Source organism: Aplidium turbinatum, chromosome 2 (assembly GCF_918807975.1).
Source record: "Aplidium turbinatum chromosome 2, kaAplTurb1.1, whole genome shotgun sequence".
Lineage (NCBI taxonomy): Eukaryota > Metazoa > Chordata > Ascidiacea > Aplousobranchia > Polyclinidae > Aplidium > Aplidium turbinatum.
The window spans coordinates 49,333,720-49,358,642 of record NC_137473.1 but is presented as its reverse complement, the minus strand read 5'-3'; the positions used below and the strand labels follow the sequence as shown (position 1 = coordinate 49,358,642).

The 24,923-nt window shown below is 37.0% G+C and overlaps 1 protein-coding gene across 2 annotated transcripts; it reads right to left on the bottom strand.

Moving 5' to 3' along the window:
* Nucleotides 1-6,071: 6,071 nt before the first annotated feature.
* Nucleotides 6,072-22,452, bottom strand: LOC145788230 (UDP-N-acetylhexosamine pyrophosphorylase-like). Of its 2 annotated transcripts, XM_082599992.1 has the most exons (12): nt 22,279-22,452; nt 21,242-21,376; nt 20,232-20,436; nt 15,789-15,964; nt 14,992-15,164; nt 14,319-14,384; nt 12,884-13,011; nt 11,269-11,406; nt 10,581-10,700; nt 10,218-10,283; nt 9,502-9,571; nt 6,072-8,992 (listed from the first exon to the last, which is right to left on the bottom strand). In XM_082599992.1, the coding sequence occupies exons 1-12, from the start codon at nt 22,418-22,420 to the stop codon at nt 8,909-8,911; spliced, it is 1,503 nt and encodes a 500-aa protein (XP_082456118.1). In that variant the 5' UTR covers nt 22,421-22,452; the 3' UTR covers nt 6,072-8,908. The 2 variants fall into 2 exon arrangements, with proteins under 2 accessions (XP_082456118.1, XP_082456119.1); XM_082599993.1 differs by lacking the exon at nt 10,218-10,283.
* Between the last annotated feature and the right edge of the window lie 2,471 nt (nt 22,453-24,923).

Genomic DNA, 24,923 nt, shown 5'->3' with positions numbered 1-24,923 from the left:
GTGTCCTGCCAAAGACACAGCCACATGCTCTTAAGCGGTGTCGAACCGGCGACCTTTCGATTGCCGTTCAAGGGCTCTCACCACTCGGCTATGCACTATACAGCCGACAGTATGGTCATTAAGAGGATAGTTTGGACCTGGTACCAATAAGATCCCAGGGTCTCAGATCAAGGCGCTTTTATAAAAAACGCACTATATCTAAAGAATAGGCTACAAGTCGGTTTCTTGAAGTTCACGGGACCAAAACTGTCAACGCTAATACGCTTCCGCTGGTGAGTCTATCCTCATATAAGTTACAAAACACATGTCTATCTTGCTGTTGGAAAACTAATTATATTGCAAGGTAGACCAAGTCATCAGATTTCATTGTTTACGTTGCACTGTTTACTAAAGCATCTCTTAAATTTTTAACTGGGAAGCAACATGGCCAGAAAAGTAGTCCTGATGCTTAATCAGTACAAACCATGACTGATTAGTTGGCTAGGATATCGACTTTTGTTAAGTAGTGTTACCATAGGCATACGGAGCCGAGTAACGTGATCAAGTTTAACATCTTCAAGTTTATTACATATAGAAACACAAAACTACGCAACAAATTAATTATCGAACGTTTTCGACATCACAAGATGTCCTCTTCAGGAATAATATACATAGCCTACAACTTAACTACATCTGAATAAAATACAACGGTTAACTAAATCTATAAACAGGAAAAGACAAAAGCTGCACAGTACTTCTGACTAGCTCAAACTCAACGATAGGCTCCACGAGAATCAAAGGCAACTGCATCAAAAGGTGTTAAACAGATCACATGATATGGTAGAAAGGCAAGGTGCGAAAAAACTAATTTTAAAATAGCCTACAGTTTTGTGACTTGTGTTGTGTTTATGAATATGGGCCTGTCTCTTTAGTGCCTGATGCAAATAAATAAAATTGATCACGTTACTCGGCTTCGTATGCCTATGGTTCAACAAGACAAACTCTCTACCGAAGCTCTAGTGTTACCAAATGCTCTACAATTTTATAAAAATGTAGTTTAGATTATCGGTTTTTATAAATGCTCAATCACTGATGCATGACCGAGTTTAACACAAGAAAGTTTTCGATTGTCGAAGTGCTGTATGGTAAATTATTTCATCCAGCAGATGCCGCACAATAAAAAGCAGTTTTTAAAATGCGCCTTGTCTAATCTTGCATACATTTATTTATTTATTTGGATTTTGTTTCAGACACAAGTAGAATTGGTCCATAGGATACAAACACACAAAGAAAACGAAATACAACACCACACAGAAATCGAGTAGGCCTAGCAGCTATCGGTACTGTTACTGCCAATTTTCTTAAGTTAAGCCCTCTGCGTTCATTTGTGACTCGTTTGTTAATATTTGGATTTTTTCTCTTTTGCCGACCACTGTACTAAAAAAGCCACCTGTTTTTGTTTCTCTTTTATATTGTTTGGCCTCTTTCGCATCTGCGTTTGGCACCTGTGGTCTGTTTTCGTTAAATCAGTAACTTATTAGTCGACGATACAACGTCAGTTTTCATTGAATTATACAACCATTATGACCTATTCGTTTTTCAATAATTGTCAATCCTTGAGAAAGGGAATTCGTAAATTGTACTGTAAATCGATTTGTTTCATTCTACAAAATTGCTTTTCTCTGGACGGTCGCAAATTAAGAAATCTCAAAGTTACCTGTGTTTAAAAGATTGTCTAAAAACGCACATTAAAAGAACACGTGAAAACCAATTCAAATTCATGTGTCGTGTTGTTGGAAGCAATCTAGACAGAAGAAACTGACCAGGCAGTTCAATAGAGCAAAGGTCAACGACAAACAAAATACGTCACTGTAACGTAGCAATCAAATAGACAAAGCGGACGTTACAGGTACTACACAAATATTAAGCACAAGTTTCAGGCTGGAGAGCACGATCACGATGCTGGAAGAAAGCAGATTGATGATAACACTCGGAATTCATCAAATGCTGAATCCACGTATTCGATGTGTTAAAGCAGCGATCAGTAAATTTATATATACTTTTACGAAGGAGAGCATGAAACGTCGTAATTTTGTTAGTTACCATCACAGAGCTTATACTTATACGTCTCGGAAGATGAAATGTAATTCTATAGCTGTTATTATACGCTACACGTAGACGATTGATACTGTACGAAAAATATTTACACCACAGCTGAGATCCATACATTGGCATACAGTAGGATCGAAATAATACGTTTTTGACAGTGGTAGAACACCTGGAGAATCTTGCTCTCAGCATATTGCCAGAGCAGTAAAGTGACCGGAGCTGTCTTTTCATGTCTTCATCATCAGACAGCATGTTGTTAATCACAATGCCCAAGTACTTTACTGTCGTTTCAAAACGAATACATTCATCACCCAGATAAACAAACGGTTGGAAATCAAGTTTTAAGAACTTAGTTTTGAACATAACTCCAACAGTTTTATTACAATTAAATATAATACAATTTGGGTAGAGAGGTAACTCTTTTAAACCATAAACAGACATAACTCAGCAACAACACTACATTTAACATTATAAAAACAAAAAACAAAAAGCGAACGTTTTCGGCTAGTCATATAGCCCTTTTCAAGCCTATAAGAAAATACATTATTAAAAGAAATGCTAAAGAATCATATAGTATCACAGCAAAAATATGGTCAAAGCTAAACATTTGAGAAACTGCCTCGCTCACACAAAATGATAACTGAAAATTATCATTTTGTGCTGTGTAATTTTCAGTTATCATTTTGTGTGAGCGAGGCAGTTTCTCAAATGTTTAGCTTTGACCATATTTTTGCTGTGATACTATATGATTCTTTAGCATTTCTTTTAATAATGTATTTTCTTATAGGCTTGAAAAGGGCTATATGACTAGCCGAAAACGTTCGCTTTTTGTTTTTTGTTTTTATAATGTTAAATGTAGTGTTGTTGCTGAGTTATGTCTGTTTGTGAATTAAATATAATGTCATGCAACATAGCATACTGCTGGCACACATCAATAATTCTTTGCAGGCCCTTAATACTGGGTGCAAAACAACATACATCATCTGCATAAATAATGTGATTAGCAACCAGTTAAACATTCCCGTTAGCAGGCCCGCAACCAGGGGGGGGCATTGGGGGCATTTGCCCCCCCGAAATTTTTTGAAAAATTTTTAAGCGTTCTATATGCAGTATGAATAATTATTGTACTATACGTCGTACACGTACAGCCATACTGTAGAGTGTAGACTGTAGACTATCGAAACCGAAAATAGGCTACGCTGGTTGGAAGCTATGCCAACGATTTTGTTCGATAAATTAGGCTGGCATCCTTATTATCTGTTTCGTTAGCGTATACATAATGTCAGCATCCATCATCACCATAAAAAGCGTTTAAAAAAACTAAATAATTCGAGATCAAAAGCAGCTGCGATAGCGTGGTGAATAAGCTACTCAGTTGGGCTTCGGCATTTGTAAATCTGATTTTAAATGAATTCTTGAAAGTGAAAGGCCAGCAAGTGCGATTGATGCGGTGTCAGCAATAGAATCCCAAAAAGAGTTTTATCCAAACATTTACAAACTCTTGATAATTTTGGCTACACTTCCAGTCACAATTGCTTGTGAAGAAAGAACATTTAGCTGTCTACGACGCTTGAAAAGTTACCTTAGAAGCACTATGGGGCAGGACAGGCTTTCTGGACTAGCTCTCATGCAAATCCATCGTACTCAAATTCCAAGCGCGGAATTGGTGTTAAACGAACTTGCCAAATCAAGTAAAAAGTTAGACATTATGCTCTAAATTAAAATGTCATTTTGCATTTGCAAAGTCAATTTCTTTGGGCCTACAAACATAAAAACTTGTTGAGCCAACAAAATGTTTCAGGATTGTAATTTGTAATTACCGTGTTGAGTTTATTCATATGTATCTGTTTGTTTATGTTGATGTAAATAGCTTATATGTTATTGATTAATTTATGACTCCAGTCGTGCCAATGCAGTTCGTAGCCTACAGATGTTGTATTTTATTTGTAATCGACTGAACACATTACTGTAATATCGTAATTTTCTTTCTTGGTTAGTCATAGCTAAATGAGAAAAGGTTACAAAGGCTAGTTTTCTTTAATGCTGTAGCCTACTAAACAAAAACGTGATTGACATAAGTTATGACCACTGAACCGTAACATGGTAGTGCCACACATTCTATCAATGGGCGTGGACATTAACATAAAAATGTCACAATGCATCATTTTAATGTTTGTTCTTTGATAAAAATTAAATGCCCCCCCGAAATTATTTGCTGGTTGCGGGCCTGCCCGTTAGCTACCTTCATTTCATGTTAGGCTTTCTAAAAAATCTGGTGTGGTTTTACAGTGCATCTCACTAACGTGTTATGATTTTATTTATCGTCGCCCTACAACTGCTAAGGTCTTTTAGCACAAGTCTCATTTAAATTTTGTATCAGCGTTAGGTAGCCTACTGCCTCTAGATTTAATTAACCCAAGACCTTCCTTGTCATCACATTATTACCCGTCTTATCCTCACAGCTTTATGCAAAAAAGAACACAATCGGTACCGTTTTTAAAGTCTTCTATGTGATTCGACTTGGAATGGATCTAAGATCTACCAGCACTGAAGCCGACATTTTTAACTGGCTAATTAATTTTCGAAAAAAATTAACCAAATTCAACTAAACTGGCAATTGATTCTTCCCAGAGCGAAGCTGATTAGTTTGGGCACAGACACAATGAGAAAAGAAGTTTCTCAGAAGAACAATTGCTAGTAAGAAAATTGTGTGATTAAATTTTTTCCTATTGTGTCTATCCACTAGGGCCGTTGAGAGAATTTGAGCTCGCCCCAATGATATCCTTGGGGCCCAAATTGACCCTTAAAAAAACGCACCATATCCAACGAACATGAGGTGGTTTCTTCAAGATCCCGGGTCCAAAACTACCCCTTGGACCCCTCTGTCAACGCTACTGGTCCATCCATCAACAATTTACAACTTCGAGTACGGCGTTCTTGCGGTTGTAAGACTCGAGTTTATAACCATTAATCGAGAACGTTTCATTGGACAAGACAAACTTTTGTTGCAATTGTAATCTCCAAATTGAAGTTAGTCACGTGACTCCATATCGACTAATAAGACGCTCACAGCTAAATGATATTCAGACAATGTTTTTCACTTGATTTCACGCCTGCCAGAAAAGCGGACCTTATCCACCTCAATGTTTGTTGTAACAGTTGAAAAATATCTGATGAATTGCTGCCTGACAAAAAATACTTAGTGTTTGCTGTAGAAGTATCACTCGGACCTTAATCCGAAATACCAAATTTCTTCAATGGCTTCCTTAATAATAATAATAATAAAAACAGAGAGAGACTGTTCACCAGGCATTTGGTAATAAAATTAATTTGCGTTCTTCTGGTGACTATTTACTAGGTTACCTCGTGATGTTAAAGATGATAACTAGCTTTTTTTTTTTTTTTTTTTTTCTCCGACGTTTGGTCAGTCAGCACGACTGACTTTATCAAGGTGGCTAAAACAGGTTAATACAATCTGTTCAGCAACGATGGCACAACACAAAAACATACTATCAGTATGTTTTTGTGTTGTGCCATCGTTGCTGAACAGGTTGTATTAACCTGTTTTAGCCACCTTGATAAAGTCAGTCGTGCTGACTGACGAAACGTCGGAAAAAAAAGCTAGTTATCATCTTTAACATCACGAGGTAACCTAGTAAATAGTCACCAGAAGAACGCAAATTAATTTTAATAATAATAATGTTAGTTTTTATATAGCGCTGTATCCATCGCAGAATGCGTTGCTCCTCAGCGCTTTACAAAGCAGACAGTGTCAATGCAGCCGCATAGAGGCGCAACTGAGTACATTATTACCAGAATCCACTCCATTGCTCAGTGCCAAGCAAGAATTAGATTCAGTACCATTTTTAAAAAGTCTTTGGTATGACCCGACAAGGTATCGAACCCATGCCTACCGATTCAGAGGCGGGCGCACTAACCACTAAGCCGGATTATTATTATCCTTCTACATATTCAGTCTCGAAACAACGCACGAAATCGTTTTGCTTGTCAATCAAGTACTTGGGTCCAGCATGAACCCAACCAGTCACAAAATAGTGCAAACAATGTGGCATATAATAATTAGTAGAAATGCTACAGTAGGAATAGGTTCGCATTCAATTTACAGACTTCGCTACAGGTTATATAATTAATTCAACATCTGTTTGCATTAATTATAAAGACGACCGTTCATGAGACATTCAAGTACACAATTTCTTGGGTTTTTCTGTTAACCTCTAGTCACTAGAAGAAAGCATCAAACGTAAAAACTGTAGCCAGGAGAACCTGCCATTTTAAATGGTGACGTGAAACATTGAAGCGTTCTAAGCCACTTTGGGGAGAATGCCAGCCAAAAAAAGTTGCCTCTTTCAATGTAAAAATGGCAGCTTTTCATCACTGGGATACACTAACAGTTATAAATTACTATCCGACACAAATCATGCAGTAAACAATTCAAGGACACGAGCACAAAAGTGTGACGATGGTAGCATTTATCTATTTCCTGGCAGCTTATACTTGCAAAGTTGGAGGCAAAATCACTAAGATATAAGCAATACTTCTCAAATCTAAACGCCCATGCTGCACCAATAATTAATTAATATGACATGCTAAAGCATACACTGTACAAGAAATAGAAATCTTTATGGATTAAAAATAAATATTGCAAAAAGCACGAAATACAATCTGCTCTCTATGTTAAGCTGCAGGTGATATTTGAAAACCAAAGCAATTAAAACATCTTTAAATAACTGATAACCAGTTGATACATTGAGTGTCAGCTGTTAATTCATCGTTCAATTTGTCTGCAGTACAGAGCTACCAAGAGTGTTGTATTGTGCGTTGAAATAATGCAAAAATATATCATATAGGCCTACTTTTTGTAGGTACTTAGTTTTGCAGTAAGGTTTACAAATGCTATTAACTATTACACAATAAAAACGCATGAAGAGAATGAGTTTTAAAATTGAAACCTTGGGCTGTCCAATGCAACGCTTCTTATCACAGATTCCTATGTTAATTGGAGTTTAAAGTAAACAAAGCCAAATAATCAGGTAATATACAATTTTGATCATCAAAAATAAGCCCGGAATTCAGTTTGATTGGAAAGAAAATGACCAAAACTAAACCGTTTTAGCAAACCTTGAATTACCTTAAATATTGCTGATTTGAAGGAAATAAAATGGGAAAATACATTTTTCTGTCAACAAACTAAATTTTTTCTGAGCTCTACATGGCTTCAAAGCAGTGCTTTACTCACATCAACACTTGCTTCACCATATGCACAAACTCACTCCGTGCGGTATGAATATTGCAAAATGAACAAGGTCTTCTCAGCAAGACAAACCTATTCTTTGCGCATTGGTTTTCAATGCCTACAAACGTGGAAATGTGATGCACAACAACGTAAACTTTCTGGCTGTGTTGGCTGAATTATACCATTTACTAAAAACGTCCTAGACAGCAAATCTGTCGTTTTTTACGTATGTAGACGTTGAATCAATGTAAAAAACAACAGATTCGCTGTCTGGGGTAGCATGGTTTTAATAAGACACTAAGTTTAAGAGAACCACGTAATTACGCCATCGTAATCCATTGAACTCAAGTCAATAATTACGTCATCGTAATGCATTGAACTCAAGTCCCAAGAACCACGGTAGGAGCGTGGGCTGGTTTCTTTATACAAACCAAGATGCATTTTCGGAAATTAATTCAGCTAAAAACCGGTGGAACAAGGAAGTAAAAAGCCCCAGAGTACCAGCCAGTAAACCCGCCGCGTTTAACATTGATTGTCTGTCAATCCGTCGTCTGCAGACGTTAAATCCTTGTAAAAAGCGACTGATTTGCTGTCTCGGTAGAACTTGATAGCGCAAATCGAACGACAAAAGACACAAAAAACGATACAGGCACCATATACAGTATTACTGAAGCAGCAGCCAAAACAATATCTGATACTGCTGTGACACAAATGTAAAAATATCAAATACGCTCTTCTGTTTTCATATAATAGCTATGGTAAGAGGGGCGTATAAAGTCTTAAAAAATCCACTTTTACACTAGCCGAGTAGCAATTTAGTTTTAATTCATGGTTCAAATTGTAATCTCTACAGTTTATGCTGAAAGCTTTTTTAGCTTTGGTGGAAAGATGAAAAACGACACAAGTAAAAAAACAAAACTTAAATGACCCCTTTGTGTTTTTTTACTAACCTAGAGCGAAGTAATTTTAATTTCCTGTATGTTAGTTCCTGTAGACCCCTTTCCTAAAAAAAATACAAAAAAAAACAGACTCTGCTTGAAAAAGTATTAACCTTTTCAAGTGCTTTATTTCAGTGGTTCTCGGTTACTGAAATTGATAAGAGTTGACTCTACTCTGGACAAAGCAACCAGTTCAGTGAGCTCAAGCGAACTTGACATAAAACAGTCGATGCACTGTCATATTGATGCAAACGCATGCAACTTTACATCAACTGCAAATAAATTGTCGCTGTAATAGCCAAACAGAAATCAATAGTAAAATCCATGTGCAAGTACAATATTGGTGAAAATTTCGAACAGATCTATTTTAAAAGTGGCTACAATCGCGTTTTACAACTTTCCCCATACAAAATTCGGACATATCTTATATATAGAAACAAAAAATTGGCTTAAAAAAACACACAGATTCCACTTTCAACCAAACATACACCGGGCAAGAGCAGGTATAAATCTAGAATAAATTCCCTATATTTACATAACGGGTCATCTGGCCAGTGAAGACAGTTGATGAATTACAATGTACCATTGCTTGGAAAATGTGAAAGATTCTTGTCAAGTTGCTCTCACTCTAGCAGCCGTTGTTATTCAGCAAATCTTCACCAAGAAGAACGGGAGGTTTAAACTTGACATCTCTGACATATTTTTCCAAGTTCTGAAATAAGAAACAGACGTTTTTGAGATGATTCTTGACTTGGGGCCCGCGGATCTCATTGGTACTGGGCCCAAGTTATCCTCCCAACGGCCCTTGGTACAAATTTCTGCGGCGCGAAGCATCACGTACATTTTAAACCAATTATGAATCAGAATTGAGAAAAAATTGTAGCCTGTCAAATGCTGTATGTGTCACGCAGGGAACAGTATTACAGTTTGTGAGAATGGTTCAAACTTAATCAAAAAATAAAGAGCCCAAAATGTAGATACCAAACTCATGTTCAGCAAACAGACGTTTCGAAAACTATACTGTCTTCATCTTCAGTGTTATAAATGTAAATGTTGAACATGAGTTTGGTATCTACATTTTGGGCTCTTTATTTTTTGATTAGATTAACCAGGCGTTCCAACCATTTTGCTCCTAGGTTCAAACTTGTTCGTTCATCACGTCATTTTAGCGTCAAATCAATATGAAAACAACGCGAAGTTTATCAAAAGAATCACACCCACCTCCCCGTCGTATGACAGAAGTGGAGAAATCTCACACCGAATAGGGTATTCCCCGGAATGGCTGCTAATCCTGAAAGAAGTTGAAAGATCAAGAAAATAAGCAGAATAGTGGCAACAAAGTAGCGATAGGTTCCTTCTGCTATGTCATCAACTTAACTGATGAGCCACACCTAAGCTGATGGGTATTAAATGGTTATAGGCGAATTCTTCGTAAACTATTCTTCGTAAGCAATTCTTCGTAAAACAATTGTTCGTAAACAGTTGTTGGTGAAATGAAATCCGTAAAAGAATTTTTCGTAAAGCATTTCTTCGTATACATCAAATCTCCATTGCATGCACGAATAAATGCTTTGGGAAGAATTGTTTTACAAAGAATTAACTTTACGAAGAATTGTTTTACGAAAAATTGCTTACGAAGAATTGCTTTACAAAGAACTGTTTACGAAGAAAACGTCGGACACCGTATTAAATAATGTTGAAGTTAAGTCGTCTCCAGCGACATTGATCAACGTAACAATTTTCGCTGAGCTGTCAGCAGCTTTACAGGTCAGGTGACTTTTATTTCTTGATGACATCATCAATTCAACGCTCGCAAAGGAATGGTGATAGAATATTAAGTTTAATACTATTTTGCTTTGAATCAGTCTTTTATCGTCACAAAGAGGTATTGCTATGTAGATTATGACATACGTAACGGCAAGATTAAATAGTCTTACCCGACCAAAGGTTCAATTTCAGTGCCATTTTCATCCACAACTGCACCGCCAGCCTTGATAATTTGCCTAGAATGTTTCAGACAAATTTACGTTTAGTAAACGCCACGTTTACGTGGCATTATATTATATTGACCGTGACAACGCACGCAAACGCTCAACTCGTGATATATGACGCAATTAAGAAGTGGTTGTTAAAGCTTTAAACTGAAATTTAACTGGTTAGAAATCAGTCTATTTTAAAACAATGAATGGATTCATCAGGTCGATTTCCGTCATTAAGTTGGCAGTCTATTTTCTGTACACGGTAACAGGAAATCGTCAATTCAGATGCTGCAATAAAATTCGTGCTTAGGAGGAGCTCACCTGTGATGTAACGATGTCAGGGACCACCTGGACTGGAGGGGTGAGCAAGCAGGTGCACCCTCGGCATTTTTCAACGGAGAAAATTCGTCTTCGCGATTGACTTCAAACACAACGAATTTCCTGTTGTAAAATGATATTTGACACTTGACTATGCAATGCATCTATCTATACGATTGTACTATATTATCTATACTATGTATGTACACGTACAGTGGTAAAATAACAACTCTTTCACTGAGCAGTGAGCACATTACTGTAAGAGATGGCACACCTGTACCGAAACCAGTTTTCAAATGCAACTGCAGACATTGTATATAAGCATATTTTGGCGCAGTCGTACCGAATTCTTTTCTGGCGCAGTCGTGCCAACGTTTTTTCGGCATGATTGGGCCACAAAAGAACCAACGTTCACGCTTGGCACATAACAGTGATTCTTTAGATGGTATATACTGTACTCAGTACTGTGTACCTAGTGTAATATTGAGTAGCGTATACCTTGTACACCTACTTAGCATCCGGTTTATCGTCCTAACCTGCCTCGAAACATACCACTCGATAGAAACATTCGCATACTTGAAGCAGTGAAAAAGAAAATAGAACAATAGCAGACATTTTCTCATTTTATTAATTAACGATAATTAACGTTAATTCTCAGATGGTTTAGCAGGCTATCAGACATAACACGTACTTGGCAAACTTGAAAACGTCGAAGACGAATTTTTCCATTTTAATGCCATTCGGCGTCGTGGGCTTTACCAGACATCCATTCTGGTCAACATGTGGGATTTTCTTTTTCGCCACATGATGGGGAAGCTCTATATTCAATCTGCAAGTGTGAACACATTGTAATTAAAACTAAGAACTACCAAACAGCAAAAATTTTTGGGAATTCATTAATTTGGCATTAATTTAGCCGCTCAAGTTAGTTTTCAAGAAAAATTTGATTACGATAAAATCACGTGACTTTGTTATTAGTTAACAGCAACTATAGTTAACTAGAAATAGGAAACGACTTATTTTAGCCACATTGATATAGTTTGCATAACTGCTTGGCACAAGGTAGTGCTGTACTATCGTCAGTTGAACGTTGAAAACCTCTTATCGGGTCCACTTCTTTTAGATGCAAGTAGTTAGGTGCCTGCCAAGTAGGTGCGAACTGCGCACACTGTGGCGTCAGGATATTTAGGTGCTATTCGGTGTGTCAACTTACACTCACAATCATTTATCAGAAATGCTTGATTATGCGACCGTTTTCCCCGCTATGTTACAAAGTGAATTTCACTTTAAAACACATCAGTATGCAGTACCTGATTATGCAAGTACAGCCTAGAACCCACTTAACAAGCTCTTTAGTTTGCACAGGTGCACAAGGTGTAAGGATAAAGATTTTTATCAAGCAATGAATAAAATACGGAAAATGCGCAATTGAACACTGCAAATAATAAAATACGTAAAAAAACACAATAAATATACAAAAGGTAAGTTAAAAAGTCAAGGTCCCACGTGAAAAGCTTACTCCTCGAAAGGCAGACTAATCTTTTACAATATAACTTGCTGGTTATAACTAAGAGAAGAAATGGGCGTTGTTTTAATGTAAATGTTGCTTTACCACTTGGGAAACTTAAAAAGTTCAGTATCTTCGGAGATCAAGAATCCTGAAGAGCAAACTTTAGACCAGGAAGTGGTGACTTTGCTCAAAGAAAGGATACCATTGGCACTTGGCAGGCACCACAAACGTGATATGTCAGCGCACGATGATTTATTACTCTGCTTCATCGCCACGGAGTAAACTAACCAGCAAAATTTAATATTCGACACCTATTAAGGTCAGCAAACGTTGAAAGGATGTATAGGAAACAACTCACTTTTAAAGATTGAGAAAACTGTCATAAAAGAATCATTATAGCCATGTTAAATTTGCAATAAACAGGCTGCACTACCATAAAGTTTTGCGATCTTTCCACAGTTTGTTAAACATTAGCCACGATTAACTGCCGATAACTTAAAATATCTCCCGAGTTCCTGCTCCATCCTAAATTGTTTTTGCCAAATGTCATAAAGGCTTTCAAAGGGCAAATTTGAAACGATATGCGCTAACACGGAGCGGAAAGTGATGATCAAGACAATTACCAACCTCACTTGCTAACTCTATGCCAAGACTTGACTTTTCAAAGATGGAAAACTTACACCAACGTCTTTCTTATAGTACAAATCATATTACTCACGAAGGACATCTACAACTTAGCAGTTTTTAAATCAAAGATACGGCACATTAAACAGTGAAATGAACCGAAGAAACTCACCCACAAAAAGTCTTAAGAAAGTCAATGGTGAAATAATGGTTGCATATGTTTCCTGCATTGAATAGCAAGCGTCCGTTTTTGTCTCTCTTTTCAGAGGTTTCCTTTGATATCTCACTGTACTCCACGACCTGTTGACACATAATAACATAATCTGTGTAGCATATGTCTCATAAAATTATTAGATTACCAAAAGTAAAACTATATTCTGGAAATGACGTAACTCTAAATTGTGAGTGAAAATGACTGCTGAGCTTACACGAGTTCGACAATCATCTGAGATGCTAGACCAGTGGTTTTTAACCAGGGGGGCACACCCCCAAGGAGGACGTCAACCATTTCACAAGAAGGACGCGAGATCTTCAACGTTGTTTTTACAGTATGTAGTGGATTGTAGCCTACTATTTTTGCAGTTCACATTTTTATGGGAACAAGGAATCACTTGTGTAGGCCTGTAGGGTTGTGTACAGACGGAACTTTTGGTGCGGTTGATGTGTAATCTAGCTTCGTTATGTGTGAAGAAAAAATCCTATTTTAGTGCTATGGTTCATTGCACCGTTTATCACGAAGCCTCAGAATTCGTTGCGCAACTTCTGGAGTTGCGCAAGGTTGTAATAATAATTATTATCTAGTTGCTGAAATGCAACTACAGTTTCTCACTAAAATGTAGGCTACCATGCTCAGTAAATAAACAAAATTGCTTTTAGTGTTACCGGTACACTTGTTTAAAGTTGGGGTGGGGGAACATGTGATTCATGCTAAAAGGAGACGTGTCAGAAAAAAGGTTAAGAACCACTGTGCTAGACTATATGCTTAAAAAACATTTGGTTGGTCCACACTTCATCTCGAAAACTAATGACAATTTTGAAAAACTACGCATAGTAAGATTGATACACATTAAAGCAAATCCATAAGTCAGAATTTCGGATAGCTTTCTTATATCAAAAATAAGCACAGTCAAGTAACACCACAGCATTCAGAATATATATATTATAAACAGAATAACCAGATGGGCAAGTGTCGAAAGCGTTCGACATACAAACATATCGAACATTTTCGACACATATTAATCTAGATTTTGAGTGTGTTAAAAATGAATATATGCTGAATTTTGCCGTCTTACTAGGTTAGGCCTACTAAGTTTGTGGCGCAACAAAATAAAGTCTCTACCAAAAATTAGATTATGCTTGCTATATATACATTAAATAACCTATAAAAACAAGATTAAAAAAAAAATTGCTTCACTTCAGCGAAGCTTCAATTTGTTTGTTTCTTAGTAACATGTAGAATACACAGTTGCAGAAACCTGGCGAAGCTGGTCAGCCGGTTTTCGCACGTAATTAAACCAGCTGCAAATTTTTTTTTATCTTCGATAGGCTACGAAATTCTGTGACAAATATACTCTTATACAATTATAAACCAATACAGTATAACCGACCTGGTATACACCATCCACTTTACAGATGACACCAACAGCCTCGTTTGACTCAACTTTTTCAACCACCTACAACAAAACGGAAAACACCATATCAGCCGTGAACAAAGCACACTAAAATATATGCTACAAAAAGAGCGTCTTTCTCACTTCTCAGTGTTTGCAACAAAAAACATTACATTGACAAAAAAGTTGTTAAAGAATCGGAGTCAAAAGGGCTAAGAGGTGAAGGAAAAAGGGCTAAATATGTTTTAAGCTGCCTTTTTGGCAGTGCGCTTCTACGAAAAAGAACGATCCTTGTACGCATTGGTACATCGAGATCAGTTTCCTTTTACAGTTTGGCTAAAAAGATCAGCAGGCTCGTCACCGATGCGACACGTTAGCATAGTTTAATAGGCCTTTAACTGGTACAAAGTGCAAAAAGAAGGTTATGGCTGACTACGACAATAATTAATTGTATTTGTTGCAAAGCAAAAACCAAAGTTTATAATATATATACATATACAATTACAATATATGGAGTAGATTGAAACCTTTGTGTTGTTAAACAAAATGCCTTTGTCAATGACTGAACTGCTTCTCAGACAGCAAAATCCGTCGCTATTACATTGATTCAACGTCTGCAGACAATTAACGTGTCGGATCGTTTATTAAACTTTAAAGGTAAAGAAATTACCTTGGCACCACATTCCGCCTTCATGAGTCTACAGAAGCCGATAAACATTGGATCGGCTGGTTTCTGAAGAATGTTGTCAACGCCGAGGACATGTGTGCACTCAATACCCCTTCTTTCCATGTCATCCAGTATTTCGCATTGCTTCAAAGCTTTATATAAACCTCCGTTGCCGTCTACAAAACATCCCAACTAAAATCGTTAAATCTAGTGCGTGTGTTCTACGACGTTTGACAAACGTGTAGGCACAACGTAACCGGGGGTTTGAAAACTTTTATCACAAATTCTTAGATGCAATAAAATATTCAATGTCTTGAGTGCAGTTGTGCGGCTAGCCAGTAGCCACTTGCTTATCAAGCATTGCTGACCATAACTGGGTCCAAAGGATAAACCGCTGACGTAAGCGACAACGTTGCAATATCTACACAAGTAATAAATATTTGTGCCCATCTCATCCTGTGCCATTTAACCTACAATTCAGTTAACAGAAGCTGTCAGTTTTACATGGTATCAACTGTAATTTTTACATCGATGTAGCAAAAAATTGCTAGAAACGTTGAAGTAATGTAAAAATGACAACTTTTGCTAGCTAAAAAAACAAGCTTCCACACAAAACGTTTTGCAAACAAATGCAGCTAAAAATACTCAATTCAATGTAATTAGAAAATGCTGTTAAATGATAGCAACTTAATTTGGTGCAAACATTGTAAAAACGCAACAAAGAAAACAGAAACATCAACATAAGTGGTGTGGAAAAAACAATAACCATGAAAAGAATTGAGCTTAAGAACAAATCATACCTGGAGCACAAGCAATTTTGTGCTTTTGGTTAAGAAATATTTTTCCATCAAAATCAACGCATGGAAGAGTGAATTGTTCAAAAACCATGACATTTTTATCAGAGAGTCCAAAGTAGTCATTTTCTTCGAAAAACTTCTTTGTTTGGTCCATGGTAGCTTCACTTGTCATGACATACCTTCAAAAGAAATATTTTATCAAGCGAAATCAAAATAAACTTATTTTGAAGTAACTAGGAGTGAATTACCTGCTGTTTGAATTCTCCTTGCAGCATCAGCTGTTGCTGCTGAAATTGTTTGACTATTTGACTGCCATATTATAAAGAAAAACAGACTGTTTGACTACTATAAAGAAAACAAAAAATCTAGATATATATATATATTAGGGTGGTCCTTATATGTAGTCAAAAATTTAAATTGGAGGAAATTGTATGGGCGCTCCTTACATTGATTCCACTTGATGTAAAAATACTTACTGTAAAATATTTTGTATTCTAAACGAAAATTAAGGTATGCTCAATGCAAACGAAATTTCACGTGGCTGAATCCAATTAATATGATAACACAAAATGTTAGCGGTTATCAAATGTTCTACAAAAAAACAATATGACAAATGTTTCTTTACTCTTCTACAATAGTCTGTCTTTCTGATTCTCAACAAGAGCAGCTTTAGTTATGTGGGGCAGTTTCTTTCGGTGCTCAGCCACTACTTGGAGGATAAATTGTGTTTGTTCCTCTGATTTTGTCCGCAACCCATTATATTCCTGAATGAGGGCTACACCCCTCTCTGATGTGTCGTTCGTAACACGAAGTGTTCCAACAGTTTTCTGGGCCTCAATGAATGCTGGCAAACTGGACCGTAAATTAGGATCTTCTAGAAATGAAGTTGAAATACTCAAAGTCTCAAAGAAATTATTCGTGTTTTTTGTGACGAAGTCAGGGATCTCCTTCGTTCGTATGTCTTGGTCTGACAAACTGACTTGCTTGGCTGGATGTTCTGCTCCTTGTTCAACCAATGCCTGAACCATCTTTCTCTTGTCTTCTAAGGAAATGAAGGCATCAAAGAATAAAAATCCAATAGTGTCTACAGACAGGTACCAAAAGTGTCGTTTCAGTTTCTTTAGGGCAGCGAGTGATACTTGGTCACCAGATGCCAACAATTCTTTAGCTAGTTGGAGGTCATTCTTTGGAGCTGAAATTTCAAGAGGAGAAGAAAACCAGCTTTTAATATAGAACTTCACTGGAAAGATACATAGGTCTTTGAGACCCTTTAGCTCACGCTTAGTCAGGCAAAATCCACTGTTTCGGAAGATGAATATCTTCATGGTGTAAATGAGACGAGACATAAATCTTGCTCGGTGCATGGCTCCAGACTTCATGAATCTTATCCCTTCAAGTGGAAATCCCCCTAAGAAGATAATCGTGATTTCGAGAAGTTCTCTGTAATCATCTCTGGGATGTTTGCTGTCTAGCTGCTCCTTGGCATAGGACAGCACCCTCTGCTGAGTTTCAGTATCCAATTCAGCCAGTACAACTTCATCCTGAATTCCAGGAGTGTAGTCATGATGCTTAACCTTAGGCCAGAGCTGCTTAAACCTCTTGAATAACTGTATTTCTGGGGCAGACGAAGGGCCAAAGCAAGACGAAAACACCTCCTCAAGTATAATCCCATGAATATGGTGGCGGCATGCCAGATACAGAGTATCATGTTCAAGCTTTGCTTCAAGAAGAGCACAAGCTCCTTTAAGTCGCCTAGTGTTGGCTGCTGCGGTGTCAAAGCTGAAGGCCTTAATGTCTTCCTTGATATTCCACTCATCAACAGTCTGGATTATGGCATCACATGTGGCCTGTCCTGTACCAAATGGAAGTTTAGGTACTGCTAGAAGCTGATCAACGCCATCAGAAGAAACTATAATGGGCAGTCTATCAACTTTCTCATCTCCTGTCAAATCAAGCATCAGCTTTCCATCCCAGTGAATCGTTAGTGGTTTTCCATAACTCTGAAACGCTGCTTCAGGTCCCTTGACCTATCTTCACGATACTTTCTGCGATATCGTCGAAGAGAAAAGCGGTTTAATAGCAAATTCTGAAAGATTCAAACCTGTTGCAGATAGCACAAATGCTACAGTGTGAACTGCATGCCTATCGCTGATCCTACCTCTGTCAAGAGAAGCAAGGACATCTGGTTTAAAAATATTCATTCTGCCACGTTTTTGAAGAGGTGAAGGTCTGAAGTCAGATGATGAAGGTCGTATGAAATCTTCGTCTCCTTGTGAATCCTCTTCACTTGAAGAAGAGCTGCTCTCTAGAACAACTTTATCAAACAGTTCCTTCCTGGCTTCGTCATTAGCAATTTTTCGTTTCTTCATTTGTTTCACTCTTGTTGCCTTTTCATTCTCTCTTTTCTTTAGCTTCTTGTCCAATCCTGCCATATACCCTCTCCTGCCAGGTTCCCGTTGAGCAACCAAAAATTCTATGTCCTCTTGAATGTCAATCATTTCGAGAGCATTGCCATGAGAAACATCAAACAAATTTGGATATTCTGCAGTGAAGATTTCTTCATTCATTTTCTGCGTGTCGGTCTTTCTATTCTTATTCTTTTTTAGGTTCTCCCATGCTGTGATAAGACCATCCAACTTCTTAATTGCTCTTCTTTCGTCCCGTACTGGAATCTTTGCTCGGCTCCAGTATGCGAAAAGTTTCTGGATAGTATGCTTGGCTGCCTCCCTTTTTGTTTCCTTCATGATCTTTAGCCGGTAAAAGTACACGGCGAGAGCATCATGCACAGATGGCAATTTTGAGCCAGTAAACTCATCCTTCACTGGCCCAACTAAGTATATCTCAGATTCAGTCTTCGAAATTAGCATTTTTTTACTTCGGCAAAAACGTTGCCGAGGCCAAACAGCAAAAGTTGAAATTGCCTCGGCAATTGCTGTGAACTTTTATTACGAAATGATTGTACCAAAACATGTAAAACGAGAAGCGAAAAATATACTAGGGTAGTTTATCACGATTGCATTGTTTGATTTGTTGTGATGTAATAATACCAAAAGTGGCGATAAAGCGAGCAAGCGATGCGCACGCTGTTACGGTAATTCATGTTAAATAACTCCCGCAGGGGGGAGAAAGACTGTTTTCTTGTAGATTCTGCCATTAACGCTTACAGTACCAGAAAAACAAGACTATTATATTATTATTAAGCAGGCTGCTACAATATTCAGTAGCCTACTCAGCAGGCAAAACACGGCGTAGAGTGCAGACATAGCATTGTGACATCACTCAGTACGATTTGGCTGCACATGTGTTTGGCGTGTCTATCTCGTGATCACGGCGTGGAAAAGAAATGCCAAAATTTTTTATAGTTTGAAAGATTTGAAATAAGGATCCCCCTATAATAACTATCGTTATTAACTTCTCATTTGATATATGCGAGCCCCCAGTAGAATGAAAGTGCAATAACACATGTGCACCCATGCCTCAATGCTATTACCGACTTAAGCCGTTATGCGTAGAAAGTTTAAGCTCTTTGAGCACACCTTAGACGTCGATGATTTTTTTTTTAAATTTGAGGTTTTCCATTTTAACCAAATTGGAACAGCTTGAGAGGGCGCCCGCTTAAAAATTCAAAAGTTGACAAATAAGGACCACCCTAATATATATATATATTAAAAATTTGATTCTATTTGAATAAGACCCTTCTGATGATCCGTTAAAGGTGAAAAAAGCTGTTAAGGATTCAGATAGTAATAACTATATTTGATTTGATTCGTTCTGCTTTGCTTTTTTGCTTAGCATTGAGCACTTTTTGCAGTATTATATAATAGTTTTTATTGTTTTTATTAAAAATTTGCATGACAACTTCCTGTTTCACTTCCCATTACGAGTAATTTGTTAAATAATTTGGCTTGCTTTTGTCATGTATATATAGCATCAAGTAGCATAATATGTACTATGGATATCAGTCAAAATGACACCATTAATCATCTGTATTCTGTATTTATTAGTATTTGGTAACTTCAGTGATAAAACATCTTCTAAAGCACACACACTGTATCTTTAAAAAAATACTTTGCCAACATCCATCAAAAGTTCGCATGTTGGTTTAACTTCACCAAATAGATATCTTTCAGTGATGATGACAGTGTAACATGTAGTAGTAGTCCAGTTTTAATCTATATATCATATTTAACATATACGGTATTATACTTACAATTCTTTTAAACTTGCAAACAATTTTCTACCAATTTTAGTTTTGGTGTATCAGATTATGTTGGGATGGAATGCTGGCATGCAACATACATTCAATGGAAAGTGTTTTATTATTTAGAATTACATCACTTATCTAAACATTACATTTAGCAAAAAGTTTCACATAGTATTACTGTTAGTAACATTCCTAGATAAAACCGTATAATACTTTATACTTGTATAATGAACAAAAATTACCAGGTAATAACTCCTTTCTTTCCTACTCTTTCAAAAGCGAGTTGTTCAAGCTTTTTGATTTTTTCTGCATTAATTTGGTACAAGCTTTTATTTGATGGAATTCCAACTTGATACATTCCCTTTGGGTAACTGACTCCAAGTCGAGAACCTTGTCCACCAGCTAGCACCACCACTGCCACTTTACTTTCAGCAATACAATGCATACCTAGATTAACAGAGGAAAAAAGGTTAACAAAGTTATCATAGAACTATCAAAAGTGTTCTGATGAGTTTTCTAATCCAGGGCTTTTCAAACTATGGGTTGCGACCCCAAATGGGGTCGGGTAATAAAATTTTGGGGTCGTAATGAAATAGTTTAATTTAGTCTAGTGTCCGTAAATTGAACTCTTGCCATGATGTCAATTGACCGCAACCGTCGGTGTGAAATGTCCAACGATAAAATATAACCAATCGTAACAATTGATGCATTGTTACGCTATCATTGCTGTAACGTGCTGACCAAAAGTAACCTTACCGCTCGCATTATGATTTCAGAGTAGCCTACCAACTAGTTTCTGAAGGAACCTAGACTAAAGTTTAAATCAGTTACAAGATTAATTGACTATGGATCAGTGGTTAGGTTCCGTAGATTCATGTGGTAACAATGAAAGCACAAAGAAAACAAATTGAGACAAAAGAACTAACCCCGTTTTAATGTCATTAACTGGGGTGTTCCCATAATGGGGTCGCATAGAAATATATTTTTCAAAATGGGGTTGCCGAACAAAAAAGTTTGAGGAGCCCTGTTCTAGTCCAAATGGCTAAGAAAATTTTATAAATGTATATCAACAAGAGATCTGTTTAAAAGAAAGAATTCTAGTGGTTTTAATTTTTTTTCAGCTTTTGCACTAGGTTAGACAATACTGTATATAATTGACATTAAGTTTTAAAAGAATCATGTTTCCTCACAATGTGAAAGATTTTCAAAAAATATAAACAAAAACTTGTATATATATAATTATATAAGTTACCAGCATTCTCCCATTCTGCAATTTCTTTCAAGTTTCCCCTTGAAACGCTTCCACAAGACTCTGTTGGTACCGGCTCCATAACTGAATCCAAGTGACCATTGCTTGCTGTTTGGGCTAGAGAATGTTGACGGATTTCTAACAAAACAAAATACATGCTAATGTGCATCAAAAATGTAAACTATGTAAAACATTTGCAGTTTTGAATATTGTAAACATTTATTACAGTGAACCAACATCCTATCAAATGCACATTGCACATGGCAAGGTAGCCCACAAAATCACGCAGCAAGACTTGTTAAGCTATCCAGCTCTATGAAAGAAAATGTATGTAACAGAACTGGACAGCAAAAAAACCTATAAAAAACCATACAGCATATGAATAAGTCAACTTATTAGTATTGATAGTGTCACAAAAACTGATCAACAAAACTCTTAAAGCAGTATATTGCATAGAAGGTGATCTGAGAACTACTGTAGATTTGTGTTAAATTTTCCCTTTCAACCATAAAAATGTCCATGTTCAATATTGGGTCTACTACTATTCGGCTAGTCCAATTCGACTGCTCTGATTCGGCTAGTCCGATTCGGCTGCAGTCTTTTTCGGCCGGTTTGTTAGATTTACGGAAGGATTTTGTTGGATTACAGAAGGATTATGGTTGGATTTTTAAAAATTTGGCAAATAGGGAACTAGCCGAGAAAGACTGTACCCGAATAGGGAACTAGCCGAAACGGGCCATTTCGTTCAATATTAAGTACGTAGCTTTAATGTATATTACAGTATATATGATATATATTACATATCCTGCAGTAGGCTACACAATGTGAAAAACACTTTTGCATTAATTCAAAATACTTTTTTTCACTTATCCACTTTTTGACCAGATCTTACACATTCATGTCAAAAATATAGTTGTTATATCACATGATAAAAAACAGTTTTTCAGATCAACAAAACCAAGTATATGCATCAATATCTACAATATCATACGACCAAAATATCTGTACACCAAATACTTTTTTAAATAGTCCTACAGTACCTTCTAGGTTTTGAAAGTCCAGGCTCTTCAATTCCCTAAGTAAGCAAACTTGTTCTTTTGGACTCAAGTTGTCATAGAATCTTAACAAATGTTCTTGCTTATGAGAAGTCAAAATATTTCGAACATTGTCTAAAGTCTCCATGTTTAATTTAGATTATATGAAACAATGCCTATCGTGGCCTTGAAGCAATGGAGTCTATAAACCAATTTTAAAAAATATAACATAGTTTAGCTAATGGCCTACCATACCGTACATGCTACAATCATTCAAACTTCTTCGGTTATGTTCAGTCAGGCCTTCACTACTACACAGGGCTGTTGAGAGGCTAACTTGGCTCTGGTACCCTACCGTAGCCTACTAATGAAATGCCCAGGTTCCCCAAACAAGACATCGCTAAAAAGAAATATCAAGAATTACTAGTATTATGTATATCAAGAATTACTAGTTACTTAGTTGTTCGAATCCACCTATTCTTGAACAACTTGATCCGACAGTATATACTGTAGGCCTACAAGATGTACCGGTAATCTTGTCCTGATAGTTTTGGATCTGGTGATTTAGAACTTGGGTGTACAGTGCACATCGAAACTATAGTCAAAGCTCACTTCATGTCAGGTATTAGCTACATCTAGAAGGTTCATAAATCATTTTAAACGTCATTTTCAACCTCTGAATTGCTTCAAAAACTTTTAAATCCTGTAGTGATCCTGCGAAGTGCGAAAATCTCTGCCAGTGCCACGCACGCAGTTCGCAGCTGGATTGGAACTTGCAATGGCAACCAGAGTTGCCAGATTTTAAAACCCTCTCTCTGTAGGTATCATGGCTGATACAGCCCTCGATGTACAATGATGTTCCAGTTTGATCGATCTCGTGCGTCTTGCCAAATTTTAGTAGGGTTTTTGATTTGTGGTTGAAAATTGTGCAAAAATGTGAATCTTTGAGCTCCTCTTGATCGTTTTCCTATTATTTTTCCACTTAAAGATAAATCTTCAAGTTCGCCTTTCCTTATGCTGTGACCCAAGAACTTCAGTTGACGCATTTCTATAGATCTCATTATCTGCTGCTCCTGGCCCATCTGTTGGAGAACTGCTCTGTTGGTTCGAAAAGCTGTCCATGGAATTTTAAGAATTCTATGCCAAAATGTTCTTAAAAATATGCCAAATTAGACACGCAAGAATTCAAGATCAAAATTAGTTAAAACAATTGAAAATTCAAACGAAATATTAACAACTATCAAAAAATTGTGAAAACTGCACCAACTACAAATAATCAACTTCAAAAAGAAGACAAATTTATTCACGTAATGTGTGATACATTTCAGAATAAAATTTCCTTAACGTTTCTTTTGTTACAGAAAAGTCTTTGCAGCAGGTATCGGGACGCAGGCACTAGCGTACGCAGGGGGGGGGGGCATTGGGCCATGGCCTCATCCTTTAAAAATGTTGTGTGACGTCACGATATTGAGAATGATGCTTTCAGTCTCTTTATGCTTGGGAATGATGCTTTCAGTCTAAAAAAAACTTGCCTAATTTTAAACGAAACTGCATTAAAAGAACGTGTTTTGCCAACACCAAACATTCAAACATCTCAGCCAGGAATTAGCAACAAGAAAACGTAGAGACTTAGCTTTATTTCCGAAAAATGCCAAAGAAAACATGATCTTATCCTTTTGCTATGCCACCTGACAGCACCATTTTACAGGAATATTTATACCCACATTTTTGTTGAAACTGCTATCAGAATGCACCAAATTCAAAATAATTTTTCAAATTTTTCTGGGGGAGGCCCTCACATCCCCCCGCCGCCGGGTGTCGTCTTAGGTGAAAGCGCCGTCAGGCTTCGCCCGCCGGTCGTCAAAACCCCCCCTTTCAAAATTCCTGGCTACGCCACCGTCAATGGCCCCCCCCCCCTTGAGAAAATCCTGCGTACGCCACCAGACGCAGGTATCTCATTAGCCATCAAAGTCGTTCGCACTCTTGTTTGTTATGGCTTCAAGCGTTTTTATGCCCATTCTACATCTTGTGTCTGTTTTGATGGTGTTAACATGAGAAAAAATGCGCTCAACAAATGTATTAGAGTTAGACACTGGTGCAGTTAGGCAGCTTAAATGCCGAGTTGGCAACTCTTCATGAAAGATGTCACAAACGCTGAAAACGCCGAAAAGTCTACTATCACAAATTACACGGGGTGAAATATTACTAAAGAAAAAACTAAAACAATGAAAACTATTAATACTACAAAAAGTGCTCAATGCCAAACCCGTTAGGTGAAACAATTTGTAAAGGCTTCAGATAGTAATAACTATATTTGATTCAAAGAAAAAACTATATGCAATATGTTGACGGCAAACAGTTCATTTTCTAGCTTGGTTTATTTTGATCAAATAGCTGCTTAGGTTTGCATTTGCTCCGGCTCTAAGACCAATCATCAAACTTCAACCTCCAAGATAACTTTATTTGCCAAAACGGATAAATAATAGTGAAAGACTTTATAGAATCGGAATATTAGGCTATTATTTCTTGTAAATTGAACAGTTGCCCCGTTTAATTTTTATTTCTTGATTGACTGATTACGGGAATCTTTATCTTTGAACCGAAAATTAAGCTTCTTTCAGAGTTTAGTCTTGTTTAAGCTTTACACTTGT

Excerpts from the sequence above, each read along its gene's own strand:
- LOC145788230 (XM_082599992.1), bottom strand. The coding sequence starts at position 22,420 with ATGGAGACTTTAGACAATGTTCGAAATATTTTGACTTCTCATAAGCAA. Across the intron at positions 21,377-22,278 it reads GGACTTTCAAAACCTAGAAG|AAATCCGTCAACATTCTCTA; the intron begins GTACTGTAGGAC and ends TTGTTTTGTTAG. Across the intron at positions 10,284-10,580 it reads CTGACATCGTTACATCACAG|GCAAATTATCAAGGCTGGCG; the intron begins GTGAGCTCCTCC and ends GAAACATTCTAG.